This window comes from Sapajus apella, unplaced genomic scaffold (assembly GCF_009761245.1).
Source record: "Sapajus apella isolate SASKATOON/1434 unplaced genomic scaffold, GSC_monkey_1.0 scaffold120, whole genome shotgun sequence".
In the NCBI taxonomy this organism is placed as follows: Eukaryota; Metazoa; Chordata; class Mammalia; order Primates; family Cebidae; genus Sapajus; species Sapajus apella.
Genome location: NW_022437060.1, coordinates 2730239 through 2754884, shown reverse-complemented (window position 1 = coordinate 2754884; position 24646 = coordinate 2730239). Strand labels below are relative to the sequence as shown.

Sequence of the window (24646 nt, the reverse complement as noted above, 5' to 3'; positions counted from 1 at the left end):
TCATAGTCACATGCTTGCCTCTAACCCATTTGATCTGGGCTTGCTTTATTTTCTGTTTAATAGCAGAAAAAATGTCAGTACAGAGTTATGCAAATGGTTCAAAAATGGTGAGCTAAAATCTTCAAAATGCCCCATAGAAAAAGTTTGATTAAAATTAAATTGGATACATACTTTATTTATATATACTATTTCCCCAAAATCTAATTGAATCCCATTCAATCCCATAAATCTGAAATTGCACACTGGTAATTCCTAGACTCATATTGAATTTTGTTCTCATTTTTACCCAATGAAAAACTGCCAGACAATGAGGATATGGATTTTTCAAATCTATTAATCAGATCTTCTGACAAACAAGGCAAAGATGAAAATAACATTTCATATGTAATCCCAAGAATGAAATTATATATTTATAATTTGTTGGTTCTATCCCCACTTGCTATGAACATCATTCTTTCTTTGGTATGATATTACTTCTAGGTTAAGGAGGAATCATCTCATGTGTAGATTTCTAAGAAACCAACCGAAAGTTCTCCATCCTCATTACTGCCATAAACAAATGCTTCCTGGAGTTATACACATGAGATGATGCTTTCCTAAACTAGAAGTAATATGATACCAAAGAAAGAATGATATTCATAGGAAGTGGGGTTAGAACCAGCAAGTTATAAATATATAATTTCTCTGATAAATATTTGTCTAGTAAGTGTAGCAGCAAACTTTGAAATTCGGCACCTACAATTCTGATCTTCCTCCATCTCGAATCATTTGACAAAAATCAGAGATACAACATATTGCTTAAAAAAAAAGTCCTCTTTAAATAAATACGTTTTCCATATTTTTTCCGTTATAAATTTTTATGGCTTTATTGTTTCTATTAATTTTGGTTGTATTGACAAAAATTGTCTCTACAGTGAGGTCTTGTAATTTAGTTTCTGAAACTTGCTATTAATTTTCAGAAAACACATCATCACTGTCCACTAGAAACAAGTTGCCAGACACATGTGAAACATGTAGAAAATGCGCACTGGCCACATTCTAAATGTCTTATTTCCCTAAGGGAATGTGTTTTTTTGTTTGTTTTCTATGTTTTTTAGAGACAGGGTCTCCCTCCTTCTCCAGGCTGAAAGGCAGTGGTACAATCACAGCTAACTGCAACCTAGAACTTCTGAGCTCAAGTGATCCTCCCACCTCAGCCTCCAGAGTAGCTGGGACTACAAGTGTATACCACTTCACTTGGCTAATTATTATTATTATTGTTGTTGTTATTATTTTATATAGACAAGGTCTTCCTATATTGCCCAGGCTGGTCTCAAATCCCCGGCTTCAAGTCATGCCCCCACCTCTGCTTCTCAAAAGTGTTGTGATTACAGGCATGAGCCACCATGCCTGCCCATAATTATCTTCAATAGAGACAACGACTATGATCTCGCCACACTTACAAAGCTTTGCTATGAGAGAGGCAATAAAATAATCCCAACCAAGAGTTGCTGGGAGTTAAGGTGTCATATTTGATGCCACCTAATTATCAGTCGTGGTAACTATGTAATGAGTGCTGCAGGCGCTCAGCATTGCATTTCGTTTACCTTACCTCTGATTTTCGCAATACTTTGTGATTTGTTGCCATCCCATTTCACAGGTAAAAATAAATTATATAATTTGTCTTCTATATCATTTACATCAAGTGAGGTGAAAAGTATGTGCCCAATACTTTGAATACCAAATCTCAAACCCATAAGCTGTTAATTCTTTGAGTAAAGTGCTAGAAATACCTAACGTAAAAACAAGTTGGATGGAGAAGCAACACATTATCTCACTGCAATTACTAACACATCTATGAGAATCCATTTATCTGATTAGATAATGATCTGACTGACTTTTGGAGCCAAAGAGCTATAAAATGTAAACCACTAGCCACTCCCATCCTTAAAACAAACACACTGTCCAATACCTGTTTCTTTCTTCAACATTAAATACAAACATCAAACTCTTCACACTTACATAGTCTGGCTTTCAGCTAAATCACCTATCCACTTGGTGGCCACAGTAATTCTGGTTGTCTTCCTTCTAGTAATTCTGTTTCCATCCGAAGTTGACTAAACACATAAGCACACCATCCTCCCACCTCTCTCACCCCACCACCTAAGTCATTATTCCTAGGAATCTTTCCTGACCCCAGGATAAGGTTGAGTCCTCTTTGAGTTGTGATCACATTCCTAGTGCATTGGAGTTGTTCTCCTTATCAAGTAATGCAATTATAATTAGTTGTCTGACAGGGACAAAACTTACTAAATAGTGAGTTTTCAATAGACTTCATAGTTGTTCTCCTTCTGTTTGTCCACTTTCTAGGCTTTCCTTGTGTTGTTACAGGTATTGGGTGAGTCGGAGACCTAGATAAACTGTAGAGATTTTTGGTCAGAGAGAGAGAGAGACAGAGAGAGGGAGAGAGGGAGACAGAGAGGGGGAGAGAGAGAGAGAGAGAGAGAGAGAGAGAGAGAGAGAGAGAGAAATATTAAGCAAATAGGACAAAATGTTTTTAAAAATGCTAAAAGTAAAATGACCACAGGAGCTCTTTATACTATTTTTACAACTTTTCTGTAAGTTTGAAAGTATGTCACAACTAATACTAAAATATAAGTATGCACAAAAAACGCAACAACACTGAGCTGTCAGTCTTTTTGGAAGGTAATAAAGGCTGATTAATAATCAATAATCCTTAAATATCAGATAAATGATAAGCACTACATGATATTTATTCTATATTTTAAGGGAAGTGAGATGGGTAATAATTTGAAGTCTCAAATGCAACTTAGTGAGTAGAAATGGTTTCAACCCACTTTAATTAGCATGACTAAATCTACATACACAGCCTGTATTTTCTAAGACCTCAGAGGTAATGTTGTTAGTCTTACGCCAAAGTATCTGACACATCAAAAGGTCTTGATAAAAATAAACAAAAAGAATCCTGAGTGGATGAATGAACCATCATGCCCCTGTTGTATAGTTCTTCTGTAACTTGTATGCTATTCTAGTACTACACTTGCTGGATTCTGTCAGAAGTCAACAAACCTTTCATGCGGAGTCAGATACTAAATAATTTAGGCTTTGTGGGTCATATATATATATATGGTTTTTTTTTCAATTTCATTTTATTTTTTTCTGAGACGGAGTCTCACTCTATCGCCCAGGCTGGAGTGCAGGTGGTGCAATCAGGGCTCACTGCAACCTCTGCCTTCTAGGTTCAATCATTCTCTTCAGATCATATAGTTTCTGTGGCAATTTCTGAATTTCACAATTGTGGTGCAAAAGCAGCTGTAGATTAAATAACACAAACAAATTAGCACAGTAGTGTTAAAAAACAATTCATGGTCTACAGTAAAATTAGAATTTTATGTAATTTGCATGTGTCAACAGTTATTATTCTTTTCTTGATTATTTCAATTATTAAAAAGAATGTAGTGACCATTCAAGTTTATGGACTTACAAAAGCAAGCAGCAGGTCAGTTTGGGCCTGTAGGACAGGGTCTGCTGACTTCTTGGCTGTGTCATGTTTTTCTTTTTTCCTTGTATACCAATCCTCTTTCTTAAATTGCATGAAGCTTGAGCACAGGTACTGTGTACCCTTAGCATCTAGTTATACGTTGCCAGATTTACAAGAAATCTTGTGCAAATTGAATCAAGATATATGCTCCACTTAAATGATATCATATAACTGACTCTTTGCAAACCTCCATATTTTAACAATTTTTAATTAAAGATGTATTAGCTCATATTTATATATTACTTATCCTTTAAAATAAATTTTCCTTCATGGAAAAGAAAAAAATAAAAGTATATTTACCACACAGCAAGTTTCTCTACTGTTTGTTTGAAGGCCTTTTGTTTGCAGTGATGCGTCATGATCTACTAATATGCACAGCCTAAGTCTAATTAAACTAGCCTTTGCAGTGCTTCTAACAAGGCTAAAATTGAGAAGCTTTCCACTGAAAGAGGGAGGTGGCATATTTTAAAAATAACAGTAAAAATAACATAACAATGAATATTCAATATTTTGGATTATAAACAATTATTATTCTAGGTCTTGTGTGATTTCTTAGTAGATATAATATAAACAACAATTTTTAGAACATCAGCAGATTTGTGATTCTGTTTTTGATTTGTTTTTGTGTCTTAGTGCCTTTTCCTTCATCCTCTCTCTACTTTCCCACAAATAAACAAGAATTCAGCAACCTACAAAGTTTCTCATACTGCTGCTTCAAATCTGCTCTGCGTTTTTTTCTTCCTACTAGTCAGCACACCCCCTGCTGGCTCTAGGCTAACATTCTTTCCACCTTATTAAAAATGCCAATAAAAAGGCAAATTACAAATGTTTTTCCTGTGTTTTGTATGCTAATTTAAATGCAAAAGGGATAAAAGGACATAAATACTAGGGACTAGTTTACGTAATAAAATACTCTTTTGAAACCAGCTCTTTCTTCTTCCAAACAATTTATTTTCTGAAAAATATATCTTTGGAAAATTTTGTGAAAGAATTGGACTAATAGTGGCTATTGCAGATCATATGTTTAGATGTCAGCCTGACTTGCTCAAAAATCAGATGTGCACCGAGGGCAGAGCAGATACCTGCTGTTCTTCATTAATTGCCTTTAACAAACTGAGTAATGGCTGTGAAGTAAGCTATTCCCTGAGAGATAGAAACAGGGCCTTCGTAACGCTAAGAACTGTTTTTTATAGAAGCCAAATTGTCAATCATATGTGGGCTTAAATGATTGCATTAATTACACACACACACACACACACACACACACACACACATGCACTACAAACGCGCAGAAGATTTATTAGGTTTATTTCATTTGTGAACATTTGTGGCACCGAGCAATGAGGTGATAAACCAAAAATCGGTATCAGAAAGCGCAAGTTGAGATCTGTCACAGAAAACACAGGTTCAGATCCTTGCACTTCTAAATCATAGCTCTGTGTTTTAGACAACGTTAAATTTCAGGAGTTTAAAAAATATCTTTAGATGTCAAATGTAGCTAATGATAGTGACTTCAGAATTTTGCCATGAATTCAAAAAGAGAAAACAAAGTCAAAATGCAGGTTGATATTTAATGAACACTGTTCTATTTTCTTCTAGAGAATTTAATAAAAGTAGTAGCCTAAAGTGTATAGATATTTATAGTTCCTGAGTAGAAATAATCTAATGTTGTGATAAAGATTCAGGAAATGTCCATCTTTGTTTTTTGTCACCTTGTAGTCCTGGCTATCTCTTTAGGGTCCTGAATTGGCTACTGTCATTACAAACCTCATCCCCTCACAAGATATTGCCCATGCTATGGAGAAAACTGAAGGGACAAAGGCCCTTTTATTCTTATGCTTCTCCTTTTCCCTAAGATCTCTTTTTCCTCTTGAGTCCTTTTGGTCAGAACTGAGTCACATGACAAGCACTAGATAATCACCCTCAAAGGGGTATGCAATGGCTATGGTAGGCTTACTCCAATTGTGATTTCTTTACCAGCCTGTTTTGGAATCAAGGAAAAAGTTGGAATTGGCCGTTGATCAGAACATCAATGTCTGTTACTCAGATGGACTTGAAAATTATAGGATTACATTGTTCCTCTCTTATAAACACTCATTACTTGTGTTTGTACATGTCAATTTCCCAGCTAGAAATTGTGGAAAGTATGAAAAATGTAAGATAGGACCAGGTCATTGATGATCTATATTTAACTAAAAACAAATTACACAATGCTAAACACATTAGTGTCGCTTAATAAGTTAATGTTGGTTGATTAAATTATTGTGATTATTTTGAGTAATAAATCATGCAGGTTTCCACTAGAATGAGTAATATTTTTAGGTGTTTGCACTTATTTTTATTCCTGAGATGAACTGGCAAATAAAACTCATTAGAAACCCTGTGATTATGGACTGAATAAATTGTCTTATTCAGGCTAGGACATAGCATTTACAACTTGCGTCCATATAACAAAAGTATTTTTAAATGTATTATTCCTTTCAATATGCACAAATACCAAAGCCAGGGATTATCATAATTCACAATTTATAGGTATGGAAATGGAATCTCAAAGAGACCAAGTTATATACTCCAGACCTCGTAATAGAAGCTGCAAAGCCAAGACTAATATTGAGAATTTTCTATTTTAAGCTCAGAATTATTTTCATTTAATTATGCCAAACAAGTTTCTCCTGAAATGTCATATATATATATGTATATATATATATATATATATATATATATGTATATATGTATAAATGGCTTCTTGGTGACTATAGGCAGGAGTTTCTTTAGAGAAAGACAGAAATAAATGAAAATGAAAAATTATTTTTGATATGTGTTTCTGGATGTGACATGGCTAGATTTGTTTCAATGCAATGATATAGATACTTTAGAGGGTAAATTCCTCCTGAGAAATACACCTAAATATTTGAGAAATATGTGACTAGGAAAATAAACTATCAGGATATTAATCCTAAACTGCATTTTCAGTGATTTTTTTTATGTAGTTGTCATCTTGATTTTATGTAAATAAAGATAAATGACTTTAAAGGAGCCTCTGCATTCTGGTACAAGGAGCGGATTGGGGAATCAGCATAACCCCAAAAGAGCTGACAAGGCATTTTTATAGCTAACATTATCAGATATCAACCATTCCTTGAAAACCTGCTATGTGTGCTGAAAACTCAAAGTTAAATACTCTTCAGGAAACTACTCTTGAGAAATTACTGCACTAGGGAAACAGAGAATTTTAGCAGAGTTTGGACTTGAACACTTGTCAGTGGGAACAAAATGTCCATAGAAAGAGGAAAGAGCAGTATATGCAAACAGCACAGCATCTTACCAGCTGAGAAGCATGCTCATCCGGCAAAGGCATCTAACAGTAAAGGCTGTTGTACTGGCAGGAGGCAGATGAGGGAGATAAGTATTTTTGATGTCAAGGATGAGTTTTGTGACAAGATAGGGCTTAAGTGAGAACTAGAAGAGACAGGGAGGGAAGTAGTGGGGAGAAGCTGAAGTAGATTTTTCTTCACATATGGATAAAGTTCACGAGTCTTAATCTGAACATACACACTTCTGCAAAAGTAGAATTCTGCCTTCATGATTCTAAGTAAGACTTGACTTTCCTGTTAAGCAAATACACCTGACTTGACCTCATCTGAATAGCAAGCTTCATGGTCCAGGATGACTCCTCTTATCCTGGGAGAGACAAAGAACTGATTCATTATGCCAAGGGCAACTTAACTTCCTCAGAGGAAGCAATCTTTGTCAACTTCAAAACTCTCATAGCACTTGCAATCTCAGAGATTTGATACATAGTCACACACTAATTTGTATTGTTAACTTTTTAATGTGTTTACGTCTTAGTTTTCTAAATCACACCTGACTCTGTGGAAGCAGAGAATTATTTTTCTATTTCTTACACTCTGTATCATATTACTGGCCATATATTATAAAGAAGAAACCAAAAATAAAGAAAACAAATATGAAAGAAGAAAGATTGAAAAAAAATAATTAACTTTCTGCCACATCAATATTTTGAAAAACTCTATTTTGAAGATTTTGGTGGCAACAGAAGTTATCCTTTAATTCTTACAACAAACCATAACGTGGAAGTCAAAATAATCCCAAAGTGCTGATATTCAAAATAAAGTAGTAGCCTACTGTTATTATATGTGGATTTTTCTTCAATACATCCCAGGCGTATATATGTCATAGTGACTTTTCCTAGTAAGCTTTCTAAAAAGAAAAGAAATGAATGGGGGAGACGTGATATTTTCATTTTTTGTGCTCCTATGGGTTGAAGCCATTAATTCTGTGTGACATTTACCATGTCAATATCTGTCTCCTCTTAGTATCCCATCAATAAAATGGAGATGACCAAACATGCCTATTATATGCCTCACAGGAGAATTATAAAATCAATGTGGTGAACCACTTGTTGAATATTCCAAGGCTAAGATTCCATTTGATGAATGACTCTTTCCCTTCTGTCCCATAAGGAAAACTAAGTGGAAATACTCAAGGGAAAATCAGAGACAATGAAACGCCATCCTATCCATTTCATTTCTTTTTTTAAGATTTCAAATATAAGTTTGTCTTGAGAAAATGATCAGATTTATCATCTTGAAAAATAGACATTTCAAAATTATCAAATTTTCCCCATTTTCTCTTAGTATTTAACCTGTTCCATCCATGCAGAACTTGTAAGCCTCTTCAAAGCCGAGTGCTCTGCAAAGATGAGTTATTTTTCTTTATGGAGCAACATGGAAAGAAAAGGGAGTTTACTCAGCTTCAACCTCGCCATTTGGAAAGAGGATTTATCAGACTAAAAGCTTTACAAAATAATTTCAATAGGTAAATATCAATCTGGCTGAAAACAGTTTTTATAGTAATTAATATTCTACTGCTAATAAATACTTGCTGGCAAAATGCCCCCAGAAGATGGCATTGTTTACACTATTGACTGAGAGGAACAGCTGTTTACCCCTCACTACATTCAGAGCTGCAGTATTCTTACTAAAATGTTAACAAATATTAGACAAACATCTGCCATTTAAAGCTCAACTTGCTCTGAGAATGTTTCAGGGAGAGAAAAAAAAAGCTACAACTCTAAATAGGACTTTAAATTAGGTGAAATTTATATACTGTACACTGGGTCTGCATATGGACATCTAAATGCAGAGTTCCAATATTTACTAATAACTTGAATACCATTTGAAGTTCGGGGGCTTCACGGTAAAAAAAAAAAATCCTAATTGCCTATTAATATCTATCCTAGGCACATTTTACTGGCACAGATAATTAATTTTAAGCCATTCCCAGAAGACGAAGCCAGCTGTTCTATAACTTTTGAAATATTATATTAAACTAAACATTTTTGGGGGGTGAAGTGTAGAAGGTGAAATTATGTAATGAAACATTAAGCTCAGCGACAAAAGACTTGTGTTGTCTGACTATAATAATCCTATTCTAAAGAAAAAGGTCTTGAAGTGCTGTTAGGGTTGTGGAACTAGAGGAAATCTCACACACTGCTCACAAGGGCAGGAGACTTATGAATTAGCACCATCATTTTAAGAAGAACTGGAAATACCCAGTAAAGCTGGAGACAAACATTTCCTATGGTCCAGAAATTCCACTCTTCAGTATATGAGCAAGAAAAACCAAGAGACAGGTACAGATTGCATTTTTTTAGGGTAAAAATCAACAAACCTAGAAACAATCTATAGATTCATATATCAAAGGATTGATGTATTTTGGCATATTTATAAAATGAAATACAATACAGTAGCTATAATGAAATAACTAAGACTTTATGTAGCCAGGTACATACACTTCAAAATTATAATATTAAGTAAATTGCAAGGTGCAAAATGAAAGAACATGACACCATTTAGAAAATGGCTAAAGACAAAGCACTCCTACATATTGTTCAGGGAGATAAATATGTATGGTGAAAGTTCAAAAACATTATGTATAGGAATGATATACACCAGATCAATAAACTGTTTACTTCTAGGTATGATGGCAGATGAATGAGATCAGAGAAGAATGGCAAAGGAGCTTAAGTTATATCTGTAATATTCCACTTACTTTTAAAAATGTCTAAATGCTTACATACAATTACAACATACTAAGCTGTAATGGCTCAGTATATTCCTCTAGGCTTCCTAGTATGATTAATAGCCAGATAGACGATTTTCAGCACGGGATTCTCAAAGACTGGAGGTTGGGTGGCAGCTCCTCAGGACCCTAGGTAGAAGCAATAAAGAACCCCAAGCAGCTCGACTTTGAACCCCAGCCCTCTCCTCTCTTCAGACCCCTTTCAGCTGCCAACGGGGCAGTTCCTTAGGTCACCTCAGGCGCGGTATGTTGACATTCACCGTCTTCTGGGTGTTGTCTCCTCCTGAACCCTACAATGCAGCCCAAGTAAATCTCCGGCTGGGGAAGTCTTTCAGTTTGCCCAGGAATCTAGTGACTTACATAATTATCTTTAGTTAGAATCTTAGAGAGAAGAGAGTCATTTATGGATAAGTGATAGGACTCTCAGAATTCTTTCTTTGCTAATAAAATAATGGGGTCACTAATCCAGTTGATGCGAGTCTACCTCTAACCAAAAAACACAAGGTTAGCCTCAGGATTCACGCAGAACCTGCTTGAAACCTGGTCCCATCTGTAGTTGTGCAGCCAGGATTGTCAGGAGCCTAGAGTGTAAAATAAGGCCGTATAATTGCTACTGTTGAGGGTAAGAGGAGGGTGGGGAGGGAGAGAGGGAGACATCGAATTCCTCGGAAGTGGGTACAGTTCATGATCCTTAACTTCATTGTAAGCTTCACACATAGGAGAAATCATTATGGTCGCTCATTTTGTTAAGGTTTGACAGCTTTCTGACAGCTTCCAATAAAAACAAAATAAGTTGATTTATGATAAAGCAGGAGCGTTTCCAGATATATACTAGAAGCTAAAAACAGAGCCGAAATTTGTATGAGCTGGAGTCTAAGGGAGAAACCAAAATCACTTGAAATCCCACCAGCAGAGCCCTCAGATTTTGAATTCCTGTGAGCCAACCCGGGCTTCCACTCCGACTCTCACCGCTACCACACCCCATGTCTCTCCTCTCTCCGTCTCCCCGAGACGCCAGTGAACCACCAGGGCTCAGAATCCAGAGCCCCGGGGCACCTTGCAGTACTTGCCCGAAGCAAGGCGCTAACAGCGGGAGGTAGGCGCCGACGCGAAGACCGGGGAGAGGACGAGCGGTGGGAGTAGCTGCGGGGTCTGCAAGCAGGGGAGCGCGCACAACGTTAAACTGCGAAACCAGAATTCCCAATCCTATGGAGACCCAACAGCTCTCCCCATTAAGGAACAAGCGCAGGGGAAATTAAATGCGTAATTCAAGCTCTGTTTTCCCCTCCCCTCCGAAGGTGGGGTGGAGGAACGCATCTCGTCAGCTCATCACAAAGCTTTCCGTGGGAAATCCCCTCTTCCTAACGCGTCTGTCTTCCAACTCCTATTAGCATCCTTCACCGTCGGTCTTTGAAAATCTACAAATTTCAATACCTCTACTCGTTTCCCATAAGGGGGGAAGGGAAGAGAAAGCCGTGGGGTAGGTAGAGAGAGAGAATTTCCTTCCCCCTTCCCTCCCAGGTACCGAAGCGCACCGCACAGGCTCGGCGGCCGGGAGGAAAAGCGCCCGAGCGGGGCAAAGACCCGCCCCGGCTGCTCTTAAAGGCGAGCGCGGGGCGGGCCTGGCTGGGGGCGGTGCCGCGCGGCCACGCTCGCCTATAAGGAGCTGTCCGCCACCCGGGTGCTGATTCCAGCTCTCGAGCCCGGCGAGGTGGATTTGGCTGTCCACCGAGCCCCCGCGCCTGTCGTTCTAATCGGGTTTGGATTTGCACCGTTAAAGAGGGAGAAAGAGGAGGAAGAGGCGGGCGAGGAAGGCGAGTCCAGCTAGCCTCTGTCGCGGGGACCGTAGCCCCAGCCGCAGCTCCGGAGAATCCCCCGCCACTGTTTCGGTGGAGCGCCTGGGCACGGGATGGAGTGAAAGAGCGAGTGCCTCTCCAAGAGGGGGGTGGGAGGGGGCCAGGCGGTGCGGAGGAGACCGAGCGCGCGAGAAGAAGCCGCGGCTGGCGCCTGCGAATTTGGAATTCGATTGGGAGCGACCGCTCACTCGGGGGAAATGGATTCTGTACCAAGGCTGACCAGCGTTTTGACTTTGCTCTTCTCCGGCCTGTGGCATTTCGGATTAACGGCGACAAATTGTGAGTACGAGGAGCTGGGGGCGGGTAGGTGAGGTGGAAAACGATCGCATTCAGAAAGGCAATCAACTGTCCAAGGGTACTCGACTGTGTCTGCTTTGGGCAAAGGAAACGGGGGAAAAAAATGCTGATCTGTGTGGTTCCATCACTCCAACCATCCCAAAAGTTATCAGAGCTCAAATGAACCAGCCCTGCTGGATTTCCCCCCTTCTTCCGTTATCGCAAAGTTGAAAGGATAAGGAAAGGTTTCTCTTCCCTTAACCTCCGGCTAGCTCCGCGTTCCATGCCTGCCTGATCTCAGCCAGGGCTTTTTTTCCGGAGAAGGGCCCCGGGTTCATACAGCATGCACTGGGAGATGAGCTTCCAGGGATGGAGATGCTCCCAGCCACCGTGTTCAGTGACAGTGGTTCATCTCTGTATGCAGTGCCTCGGATTTGCAGTATACCGAGCGCCCCAGGATACGTGGCTCTGCGTTCTGCCCTAGGCAGAAGGCTCCAGTTTGGGTGTCTTGCAACCAGTGGGCACTGGTTTAACAGGATTGGGAGTTCTGGCCTAAGAGTCATGGACCAATGTAGTCAACCACAAGATCAATGGCTGCCCCTATTACAGCAGGAAGAGCTTTCATGCACACCCCACCCCAAAAATCTTTGTGCCTACGAACAGTAATGAGTATGCACTAAGTGTACAGTTTGTCGTTCAAGCTCTAACCTCGGCAAGTGCAGGACATTTAATTTAATAGTCAGGAAGGCTGGACTCCCGGGGATCCACCACCTGCACTATATATTTAAAGAACCCAGTCCGTCAAACTTGAATAAATCTCTGGAGCTATGAGAGGTTCAAGCTCAATTGCTCAGCTGCCTCTCTAGGCAGAGGAAGGGAAGTTTTTCCAGCTCTGGGACCTCCTAAATGAGAAACAATGCAATTAAGCCATCTGTGTTGTTTCCAAAGATGGTTTATCAAGGTCTCTCAAGTTTCTGGGCTTGCTCCCATATCCCTTATCCCTGTCATGAAGCTCAGAAATATTACCCATATTGGAACAGTTTTATTTTTTATTTTTGTAATTTGCACTATCATGGTTAGAGAAAGGTGGAAAGATTACTTACCACATAGGTGGCTTTCTACCCCACTCTCCACCCACTTAGGTCCTAGAAAACCCTATGCATGTATCCCCAGAGTTATGTCTCAAGGGAAGACAATTAGACAAATGTAGTGTACTGAAAACAGTTAAAAACTGAGCCAGTATTTCTATTTGTGGTTGGAAGTTTTGGAGGACCAGTTTCTATAGTTAATGGCAATGCCTTATACAGATTGCATTAAAGTTTGTATTCTAAAGGGCTTATCCTCTCTAACGGAGGATCCAAAGGGCCCTGGTTTATAAATTATTTCAGAGAATATGTAGGAGCCCTTGGAATCTGACTTTTTTTCTTTGACTTCTTCATCTCCTTCTCTTCCACCCCCTTCTTTTTCTTCTTCTGTGAAATTGTTCCCATGGTGCTTTAGAAAAAGAGCTAAGTGGTTAGTAAGAGGAAGTTAGGAACAGTACTGGGCTAGTTTCTCCACCTTCTCGAACACTAGAGGTCAGTATTGGCCTAATGATACAAAGGCGTGGCAGCAAGCTGGCTGTTTTCCCTTCAGCACATTTACCTATCTGAAGAGAGTGAATACTTTGAAAAACCACAAAGGTGGGGGTGAGAAATAAGGGTAAAATAGAGAGAATATATTCCATAGGCATATGGCTTGGACTTCCTAATGCAACATCTTTTCTTAAGAGGCAGTAAAACAAATACTGTAGAATAGCATTTTTTAGCAAATTAATTGAATTATGGTTAATGTGTTTTAATAATGCTCATAAAACCTAAATGGCATGGATTTAAGACTCAGGCTTAACATTACCAATGCAGTAATAAAGCTAATTCTGAACATTTAGAATGGAACTTTGTGATAATGAGCTTTAGTATTTTATCAGTGACAGTTTAATTTCCCCATTTCCAATCAACATTTCAATTGAATGCTTGCTGCTTGCTAAATATTTTGGGGTCAGTGTTCTTAAGGCATGATCTTTAATGTTCATTATGCTGTCTAAAATGTATTAATTGAGTGAATAATAGAATAGCAGAAAAAAAATTAGCTCTGAACTTGGTATATTTTGGGGTCTTCAAAACCGATGAAGCAGAAGGTCTAAGAAAAATGCATTAAAATTCCACAGTTCCTTTAGATTTCTACTGACCACACTCTTTATTCGTTAAATATAGGGCTTGGATTTATTTTTTTTAATCTATAATCAATTAATATTTGTATACATATATTGAACATTAGCAACTTCTTTTCAAATAGTCACTTTTTAAAAGTTTATTTGTAGATTTTTTTACAAGATTATTCATCCAATGTTTTGAGGTAATATATCATGACATTTGTGACAGTAGCCTTGAAAATGGATTATTAACCCAATATTTTCCATGGTATATATTTACACTTGTGGACTTCATTCAGGGATACATAACTTCTAATTGTTTATATTATTTTTATAACAATATGTTGGTGGTGGTTGTTATTGTCGTGTGGTGTGTATTTGTGTGTGTGTGTGTGTGTGTGTGTGTGTGTGCACTTACATTTCTCAAAACCTGACCAAAACTTGGGCTTTTAGCTTCAAAGGAAAGTTGAACGCTTGCCCAATTATAGATTTTATAAGTTTCTAATTAAACAAAATTAAAATAAAGTCAGGTTAGAAGGGCCAGCTTCAGTACAGATATTATGAATCTGTGCAGGGTACATAATTACCTACCAGTAATAAAAACCGCAGAAATTCCCTCATTTCAGATTTTCAGGATATTAAATAGCTACAATTCTTCCTTTGGGTTTACCCTGAGGGAATTAGTTAACTTCAAATGTAGGTATAATAGGCCAATGTTTAATGAAAAATCATTTTACGTATAATATTAACTCCTTTGACACAAGAAGAAGTGATATGACTTGATAGTTGGTTAAAGTGAAACTGGGAGTTACAGGAGCTGAGGAGTTCTAGCTCTGGTTATGCCACATCTAAGGGTTCAAATATCTGTTGTGTTATTTAACCTTCTAGTGCTCACAGGCTTGAGTATAAAACAGCAATTGAGGTATGCATCGACTCCAAAACAGAAAAGCAGCTAAATATGTTACTGAGAAAAGTCTTTAAATATTAAGCATGTTAAAAGATGATTACAATGATAGAATGTACATTCAGAAGATAGCAAGAGTGCATGGAACACAAATAGGGTCACTATTTACTATTTTTAACAATAATCATATGTTGTATGATTATAAAGAGCTTTAATTTTTGGCAATAAACCACTCTGAATGATTTCCAAACACAGTATCTAAGTTTGTTGCTACATATTAAGGTCACACAAATACAGCCTTGAGAGAGAGATAAAAAACTCTTCATTCTAGCTCATTTATCACATGTAGAGCATCATCTAAGATATATGAGGATGTCAATCAGATTCATATGGCTCTTTAAGTAAGGAGATGCACTATGCTTTGAGTTATCTAAAGCTTATGCACAAACTCAGTCAATAGGTAATATAAACAAAGAATCAGGCTTGTTTCTTCAGCAGCAACTTTTTGTGCCATTTGCAATAGGCAGAATTAAAGGAAGCACTGTAATGCTCATTTGGAAGAGTCCTAAAGATTTTCCTTTTGTTTAATTGGCTTATCTTTGACAGTACATATGAGCTCTTTTTTCTTTCTCTTCACGTAGTCCCCCATCTCAAAACTAAATGGATATTTCCACAACTGAGAAATGTATACCAAACACTAGACTAGCAATTTCCACATAAGTGTTTAAAATTATGAGAAAATTAGTTTTCATATGAAAACCTTACTCTCTCCTTGCTATATTTCCGTTCTAATAAACAACTGTCCTCTAAATTTCAGTTTTCTTTTTTCCCCCCTCTGTTCGTCTGCGAAATTTCATTTGCTTTCTTTACTAGATCCCAGTTTCCCTTTACTGAATTGCTTCATTTCTTAATGCCCATTTGTTACCAAACAAAGTAACGTGATACCATTTGAAATGTTTCTAAAATCTTCAGTTGGTGATTCAGAGTCTTTGAGTTGATAAGCCAGAACTTCACTAAAATATGGCCTGTGTATACAGTGATAATTATCCTCCTTATAAGGGAAGTTAGAAAAAAGATCTGGTTACCTAAAAGGCCAGAGGACAATAGCAATTCACTCAATAGGACTTTACTGAGAGGTTGCTGTGTACACATTTGGAGCCAATAACGGCATTTTTAATTCATAAGGGAAGCTTTCTTCATTCATCAAAACTCTACCACTTTCTGGATGGTGACCTTGTAAAGGTTACTTAGTTAACCCAATGATTTTGGTGTATCAAATGAAGAAAATGGACCAGATAATTATTATTAACATCCTATTTGCTTTTAATGTATTTTGTCTTTAAATGTTGATGTTGCCTACTGGACATTTCATTTGGATATTTCTGGGATGATTATATTCTAACATTGTAAGGCAATTATAATTAGAATAACAACATAGTACAGTTTTTATTACTACCAACTTCTATACACTTATCTCTTATCTCAGATTGTGTCCACATAAATTAGCAAGGCAGCATAGCTAGGTAGACTTATAGATCCAGTTTACAAATGAATATATTTAAGGTTAGTAGAAGTTAATGATTTCCTCAAAATCACAAACCTAAGCAATAAAAAGTCAGTATCTGGACCTATATTTATCTATTTTCAAACACCAAATTCTTTGCAAAGTACGAAACTTATTTCAAAGCATTCATTTTGTAAACATCTCTGTGGAAACTTGACATGGGTTCTCTACGGTTAATTTCTGTAGCACTACACATGGCAAAGAGCATGAGAGTAGCAGTTTTCACCACAGATATCTCCTGAGTCACATCTAAAAGAAAAAAGAAATGGAGATCTGGAGTTGATGAAAATGCTAAACATCACAGTAACCAAAGATAAGAGGCCTCATCTGGATGAGCACTTGATGCTTTATTTTTTTATGAGCTTTGATTTAAAAACTTTATAGGGAAGGGACACAGCCTTGATGGCGACTTGTGAATCCCTTTCCTACACATACACAAACACACGGTACCATAAAAGGCACATGTCGGCATTATGGCTTATAAGTCTATAGATGTCAGACCAACAAGTATTAATTAAATAGCAGTTATGAATTCCTTGTCGTAGCACAGGACTGGCTCTGATCTGCCAATCCTGACTAAATCTCATCTTCACGACACTTCCAGCACAAGTTTATGAAACTCCGCCACATTCCACAAACAGGGTATGTTTTCTCAAATCTTGCATTTATTTTCATAGACTGCCTGCTTGGTCTAGAATATACTTTTTCATTTGTTATCTTCTCTCACTTTCTCCCTACTACACACACACACACACACACACACACACACACACACGCACAGAGAGAGAGAAATATTTTTCTCAGACATATCAAGTGCCCCTATATATATTTCCATATCACCTACAATCCTTGTCTCCTCAGCTAGGATGCAAAATTCTCTGATGGTCATATTTTATTTGAAAGTCTATATTCAATGCCTAAAACATTGGACAAATGAAAGGGTGAGAGACTAACTGAACGGTTTCCTGCTAAGAATGTTTATTTCTAAACTAAAATTCTCTTTTGGCCCTATAGCTAGAGCATTACCTTTAAAATGTGTTTTATGCTTATTTTTGAAACAAGTGTAACTCATTACTATTTTGGAAATGCCAAGAAGCTGTTAGCTGTTAAATGACAGGACAGAGGTTCAGATCACCTGATTGGTTGTGGGAGCTGAAAAATGAGACCCTGCACCTATACAAGCTTTTATATTTCCATGACTTCATTGCTATGATGGTCTTATTTATGTATCACATGACCATTTGTTCCTAACAGAGGAAGCCTCTTCATCCATTGATCTCAGTGTCAAGTTGGAGCCAATTTTATTAACTTGCTTTATGCAATTTTAATGAGTGTCACTTATAGAATCTAAAAAGAAATACGCAGTCACATTGCTTTAAAAATTATTGTTACAGCCCAAGGTTCAGTATAAAAGGAAAACATTTGGATTATATTCAATGGACCTTTATTAATAAATTATTGGAAAGATCTCTCTTTTTTTAATTGCAGACCTACAACATTACTAGGATAATATGATTCCATGAACCACATGTCATCTTTTTAAGCTGTAGTCAAGAGTAGATTTAAATGTTGTTAGTTTTTGTGTGTGTTATGCATTTGGGAAATTTATTTTAGAACTACAGTTTCTCTTCCCTAAATGCAAGTTTGTTTATGAATCTGGAGAAATAATAGTGAATAAGAAAATATAGTTCATAACCTCAAGAAACTTTGAACACTTGGCAGTTAGAAAAATAAACCTTTAGTCATGTCAGAGAGATAAATGCTATGATAAAGGTAAGCACAGCATGCACTTTAAGGCACGAAATGAGCATCTCGTAGTGGCTGGGGCAACATTACACTCTTTAAGGAAAATAAAATTTCAGCTAAGATTTCAACAAAGTCAGAGTTTGCTAGCTGGAGAAATGGGAGAGGAACAGTTATTAGTTGGTATAGGAATAGAAGAAAAAATTAGAGTTGTAGGCAAGCATAAGACGCTTATTTTATTTTTAGAGACACAGAGATTCATTGAAAGTTTTTATACATGTTACTATTATAGTCATATTCTTGCTTTAAAAAATTACTTTGTGAAGAATAGACAGAATAGAGCAAGACTGATGGTAAGAAAACCAGTTGAAATGATTACAATATCTCAAGTGATAATTAGTAAGGTCTTAAATAAAGAAGGATAGATATATCATAATCTGCAAAAGTTACACAGTATTGGGAAAAAAAAATAATGGCCAAGTAAATTTAAGACCTAGGTATGTATCTGCTAGTAAACTCACAGAAGGTGCAGATTTGTGGGTAAAATGTATTCTATAGCTGTTTCCATTGTTTTTAACAAATGAGAGGGATAGATGCTAGAAAAGGTACTCAGTTTTCTGAAATGAAGTTCTTCTCTGGGAATTCCAAATGACCATATTCTCAGTGCAGTATATTTCACATTTGCATGACATTGTATAGCACATGCTGTCTGTATCCATCATTCTGATGCATCTTCCAGTCTGTAAATTATGCTGGTTTTTGTCAGCAGAGTAAGAATTAGTCATTAAGGACTGTGTAATTAAACCTCAACATTCCAGTTCTCATTCCCTCTCTGACAGAGGGGTAAACCAGGGATCATTACTGCTATCAGGGGCTGCTCAGTGGAAAGAGAAACAAGGGGAAGTTGGGTGTGCTACGCTGATGTGCTATCATTGGTGATTGATTTGCGGGAGTAAATTCCATGTCGATACATTTCTAATTGCTTTTGTGCATATTCTTGGGAATTGATTAATGCCATCTGTTCACTGGATCAACTGAATTGATTGAGTTTTAAAGGATGACAACAGTAATGTTGAAGAAAGAAAGAAAGTGAAGGGAAATGCCAAAACATTGCTCGTGATATATATTATTTTTAACTATCCACCTTTGGAAGCAGAAATATCCTTCTAAAGGCAATTCAAAGCAAATAGCAGTCTAAAGAAATGTGCCTAACAGACAGGTGTTATGTAGGTGTTAGTCTAGGCCACTATTTACTGCATATGTGGGTTCAGTTGTATCTCTGTTTTCCCCTTCCTCCCTTCTTCTCACACTTTCTTCCTCTCTTTCCCACTCCTTTTCTTCTGTCGTATGGCCATGTAGGTTGTATATTGCCATTGACTTTTCCCTGAGATGATGGTTCTCTTCAGGATGTAAGATGAAAGGAGTAAGAAGTCTTTTAGACTCCAATGCTGCCTTGCTAAACAACATGGGCATAGTCACCAAAAGTGAAACTTCTAGGCAAGGCCTGTTACTGATGCAGGCTAGAAATGGGTCTGCTGCCCACAGGGAACCTGGGAAGGCCCCTTGCTTGCAATACCCCACCCAACTCTGTCCCCAAGCAACCCTTCTGCCAACTCCATTAATCTCCTGAATCTGTAAATATAGGTGGGGGTGTGCAGGGGAAGGGAGCCTTCCAATTCCTATACAGGTATTGATCAACTTATGACCTATGCAACTTACGACCATTTGACTTTACAACAACAATCGCTAGCCACGACTGCTCTGCATCTGGCAGCGCAAACATTGCCCAGCTGGGCATACGACAGTGCAGAGCAGCTTCCAGCAGCACTACCATCTCCGTGTGCATATAGCCTACTCAACTTACGACCAAATCGTGTTACGACCGGTCTGTCGGAACCAATCGTGGTCGTAAGTCGAGCACTAGCTGTAGATAAGCTTTAAGACATGGAGCCCCACTGAGAGAGACAGTACAGGAAAGCAAATCTATACTGAAATCTATACTGTACTTGACAGAGAAACAGATCCTTTCCAGAAAAAAAGTTTTTAGAAGAGATAGTACTTGGTATCTGGAAAATGGAGAATAATGTTCAGCACTGGGGAAAGAGAAAGAACAGAGATGGTCTAGGTACCCAGAACAAGTGTTACCACTTTACTATTTTTGCCCAGGCTTAATCCCTCCCTCATATTACAAGGCCAAAGGTGCAGCAGATGGCCAATGGCGAGATAAAAGAGGACAGTGAGAAAGGCATATGTCACACAGTTCCGGACTGACTTAATTCTCATTCAGTGAACATGTTCTATGGATACTAACATGGACTTGCAAAGTCTGTAAGTACAAGTTACTCTGCATACAATACATATAGTGTGGACATCCAATCATTATGCCTGTTATTTTCATTACTAATGAAACTCAATGTGGATTTTCTCATAATAATTTATAATACAAAGTAGGGCAAGGACAGCTACATTTTAATTTTCAGGCCAAGAAAGAATGGCCCACTTCCCCTTTATCTGGATAATCGGATAGATGAGCCACTGCTAAGACAAATAGAAATTTGTTCTCCTTGTTTCTCCCATGTTAAATAGACTATAAGTAGAGCCTACCTCCACCTGACAGAGAAACATCACCATTCTGGATCCCTCACTTGGTTCCTGGGCTGCGTCATAGCATGATCACTGCTTCCAGGCCTTGGCCAGTGAACCTGCTTGCTGAGAAACTCACAAAAGGAGCTCATAAGAGGGGGGAAACCAAGCTTCATCCAGAGAAGTAAGGAGCACAGCCTCTCCTCAAAACTAAACAGGCCCATGGAGAACATGTCAGCATTATGGCAGAAGGATCCTTAAACAGACCTTAAGAAAACCCATGATCCTGGGAAGAAGTGTGTGTGACAATATTCTCAGCTCCCTAAGACTGCCATTTGCAGGAGATTCAGGGAGATGGACCTACAATTGGAAAGTTTAGAGAGCCATGTTGCCCTCCTGTGTACTACTGAAATATGTTTCTGGTGAATAAATGGCATAAGTGTTCCTATTTTCTTTTTGATTTGGGGTTAAAAACCAGGTCCTGCATCATAATTGATGAGTTATTAAGACATGTTATCTGCACTCCTTCCCTTCCCTTCCCTTCCCTTCCCCTCCCTTCTCTTTTTCCCTCCCCTCCCCTCCCCTTCCCTTCCTTTCCTCAGATACTTATAAAATGCCTAGAGCCCATCCATTTCTCTGTCCACTTATGAAATCTTTTTGTTCATGACAAAGCGGTTGATCAGAAGAAAATTAGAATTGCCGTCTACATAACTCCAGAGAAAACCACAACAAAAGGTCACCATATCATCTCAAAGCAAAGTCATAGCACTGTGACCCATCCTTCCATCATTCCTCTACTCTTGCTCCATGTATGAAGCATCTCTTATTTTTAAGTCTTTTCTCCCTGCTTCCTTATCTTCAATATTCTTCCCCAGCCTTCTGATCTGCCTGCTTTCTAATCCTCTTTCTCTCCTTCTCATTCCTATCCTTTCTCTTCCCTATGCTCTTCTACTCTTTCTTTCTCTCTTCTTCCTCTCCATCTCTCCTTTCTACCTCTCTTCCCTCACTCTTCCTGTTTCAATTAACTCTTACAAAATGAATTGTTTTACGTTTTATGGCCTAAATTAATGCTTTTCAAAGTTTTCCACTGAAGTGCTGCTAACCGGAAAAAAGAGTGCATGGGAACCCAGGGGATTCTGAGAGCTCAGCTTCAAATGGCCACTGAAGCATGTAATTTCTTGAATTTTATCTTCAACATTCAGGCAAATTTTCACTCAGCTCCATAGTTTATCCATGTTTATATTATAATTTAAAAATTTCCCCAAAATCCCCAATTAAAATTGATGACCCAAGTTTATTAACTTTACCCATGCAGAGGGCTGCATAATCTCAGGGGCACAGGCATACGGTTTTCGGCTCTTTCTCCCTATTTATGTTTTCCAGTATTCCTGTATTACAGGGTACTACTTTGTGGTCTCTCTCCTCACCTCAAACTAACAGGTTGCTTCGTTTCCCATTATCAGCTGTTACTCTGTGAACTGTGTATTATTATTAATCAATAATAGGGAGTAAGAAGGACTTACTAATTCACAAGAGAAAAAGAAAACCACAAGCCGGCTTAGTGAACAGAAACAGAGGCTTTCAGAGGGGCTGTGAGTAAGAAGAAACCCCAGCCCCACCCCAAGTCTGCAGACACTGCTCACCCCCATTACGGTCACCTGGGACTGTGCTGCCACATCCGTGAGTTTTACCTTTGGGTGAATGAGCTCTGTCAGTTTACAGTAATGGGGTCAACCAGGGCAGATGCTTCCTGATTGGAGATAGGCTGAAACCACCAGGATATTAAAAGATTAATGTCTCTCATTCTACAACAATCGGGAACCCTTTGACACAATCCAAAGTAATGAAACCAAGCAGATTGGAATGCTGGAACATCGGAGATCAGAGATAACGTCAACTAATGTGTTTCTTTCTCGGCAGGGTTTCAAACCTACACTCTGTGCCAAAGTTGGTACTTGGTGAGATTTTATTCTGTTTATTACCACAGTCCTATGAGACCAGTTGTTCTTTTCCCCGTTCTAGGGTCAGTATATACTGTCTTGGATGGTGTGGTAATTTGCCTAAGATTAAGTAGCTATAGGTGGTCACACAGAGATTTTAATCCACTTTTCCCAGACTCCAACACTCATACTTTTAAAATTTTTATCTGCTGTTTCATTGAACTCAGCACAAAGGCTTAGCTACCCTTAAACTCCAGCAGATAATCCATCCTAGCAGAGATAGTCTTTCCTTATAATCCATGGTGAGAAAAGGCCTCTTGTGTCTAGACCCACAGATTCTGCCTCAATGTTCAGGCCATCTTATTCCAGTCTTGCAGATGGCTCCTCCCCCATGTCTAGAAGTCACTATGGCAACTAGTTCCTGTAGGTTAGCCACTTATAAAAGTTTCTTGTGTTGCTCACTAAAGCTTTTCTTCAACATTTTGTGGCCAGGCTTCATGCCTTCACTAATGGCCTTGTGGATTCCATGATCAGCATCCACTGTTCATGTCTGTTCCTGAGACTCCTCCCATTCCTAAATGCAGTGTTTTTATCACTACATCACAGCTCAGCCCTAAAGAATACTTCACCCCGTACTTTGTTACATGGGTGTTATTTTTAAATTCTGCTCTCTCAAGTTCATTGTAGCATTATCTACAATAGCCAAGTCATGAAACTATCCTAAGTGTTCATGAGCAGATTAATGGATAAAAGGTGCTTGGTATATAAACACAAAAGAATACTAGTCAACCTTGAAAAAGAAGGAAATTCTGTCATTTGTGACAGCATAGATTAACCTGGAGGACGTTATGTCAAGTGAAGCAAGCCAGCCACAGAAAGACAAATTCTACACAAACTCACTTACATGTAGAATCTAAAAAATTCAAATTTGTAGAAGCAGAAGGTAGAATGGTTGTTGTCAGGGGCTGTAGGTGTAGGAAGGAAAGGGAGATGTTGGTCAAAAAGCCCAAAGTTTCACTTAGAAAGCAGGAATAAGTACTAGAGATCTATTGTACAACAAGGCGGCTATTTTTTTTTTCTTAGATTTGCTTTAATGTTTCCGAATCTATTTTTTGCATAAAGTGTCATTTCAAGTTATATTGTGCAGAAAACTGGCATATCTTAGGTTTTTTTAATTGCATTTTAGGTTTTGGAGTACATGTGAAGGGTGACTATTTTTAACCATAATGTATTGTATACTTGAGAATTGCTAAGAGAGTAAGATTTAAATATTTTTACCATAAAAATATGATGAGCAGGTGAGGTGAAGAATATGTTAACTAGCTTTCAATCATCTCACACTGTATACTTACATCAAAATGTTATGTTGTACTTCACAAACACATACCATTTATATGGACCAATGAAATAAATAAACAATAAAATTTTGTGCTAACTGGAAAAACCTTATTCCTGATACTTAGATAATAGTTTCAAACAAGGTAATTATTGGATGCATTCAGATCTGTTCTTTGTCTTCACACTGCAAGATTCATCCCCAAATCCAGACTGTAAGTTTTTTTTACCCAATAGGGATAGATAGAAGGTTAGGTTTGACAAGCGGATACCCAATTCCATTATTTTTCACCACTGACTGTCACTAACTAGTGCCCAATGATGGGGCCCTCCCTTACTGGCCTCAGAGTATCCCCTTGGAAGGAAAGGACCAGTGCTTGTACATACCTGCTTTCATTGTCAGCTGCATGGAAAACCACAGTAGTGAATGCTTTGTTTTATTCTCAAGTTCTCATGAGTTTGTCCCTCAGACCTGCTGGTTGGCATGTTTGCAAGGCCTGTCTTTGTGTCTCCTGTATCTTCTGTTTCAGCTATTGTCTTGACTCAGGGGATCTTCTTGCTTGGGTTTAGAGACTCAAAATAATTTTTTTTTTTTTTTTTTTTTTTTT

General features: G+C 38.1%; 1 protein-coding gene across 1 annotated transcript in view; it reads left to right on the top strand.

Annotated features, from left to right (window-relative positions):
* Positions 1-11281: 11281 nt before the first annotated feature.
* CNTNAP5 (contactin associated protein family member 5) overlaps positions 11282-24646 on the top strand; it is an 851907-nt gene continuing 838542 nt past the window's right edge. Inside the window, exon 1 of the mRNA XM_032260961.1 lies at positions 11282-11781. Coding sequence (XP_032116852.1) covers positions 11700-11781 — 82 coding nt within the window. The 5' untranslated portion in view covers positions 11282-11699. The remainder of the gene's footprint in view (positions 11782-24646) is intronic.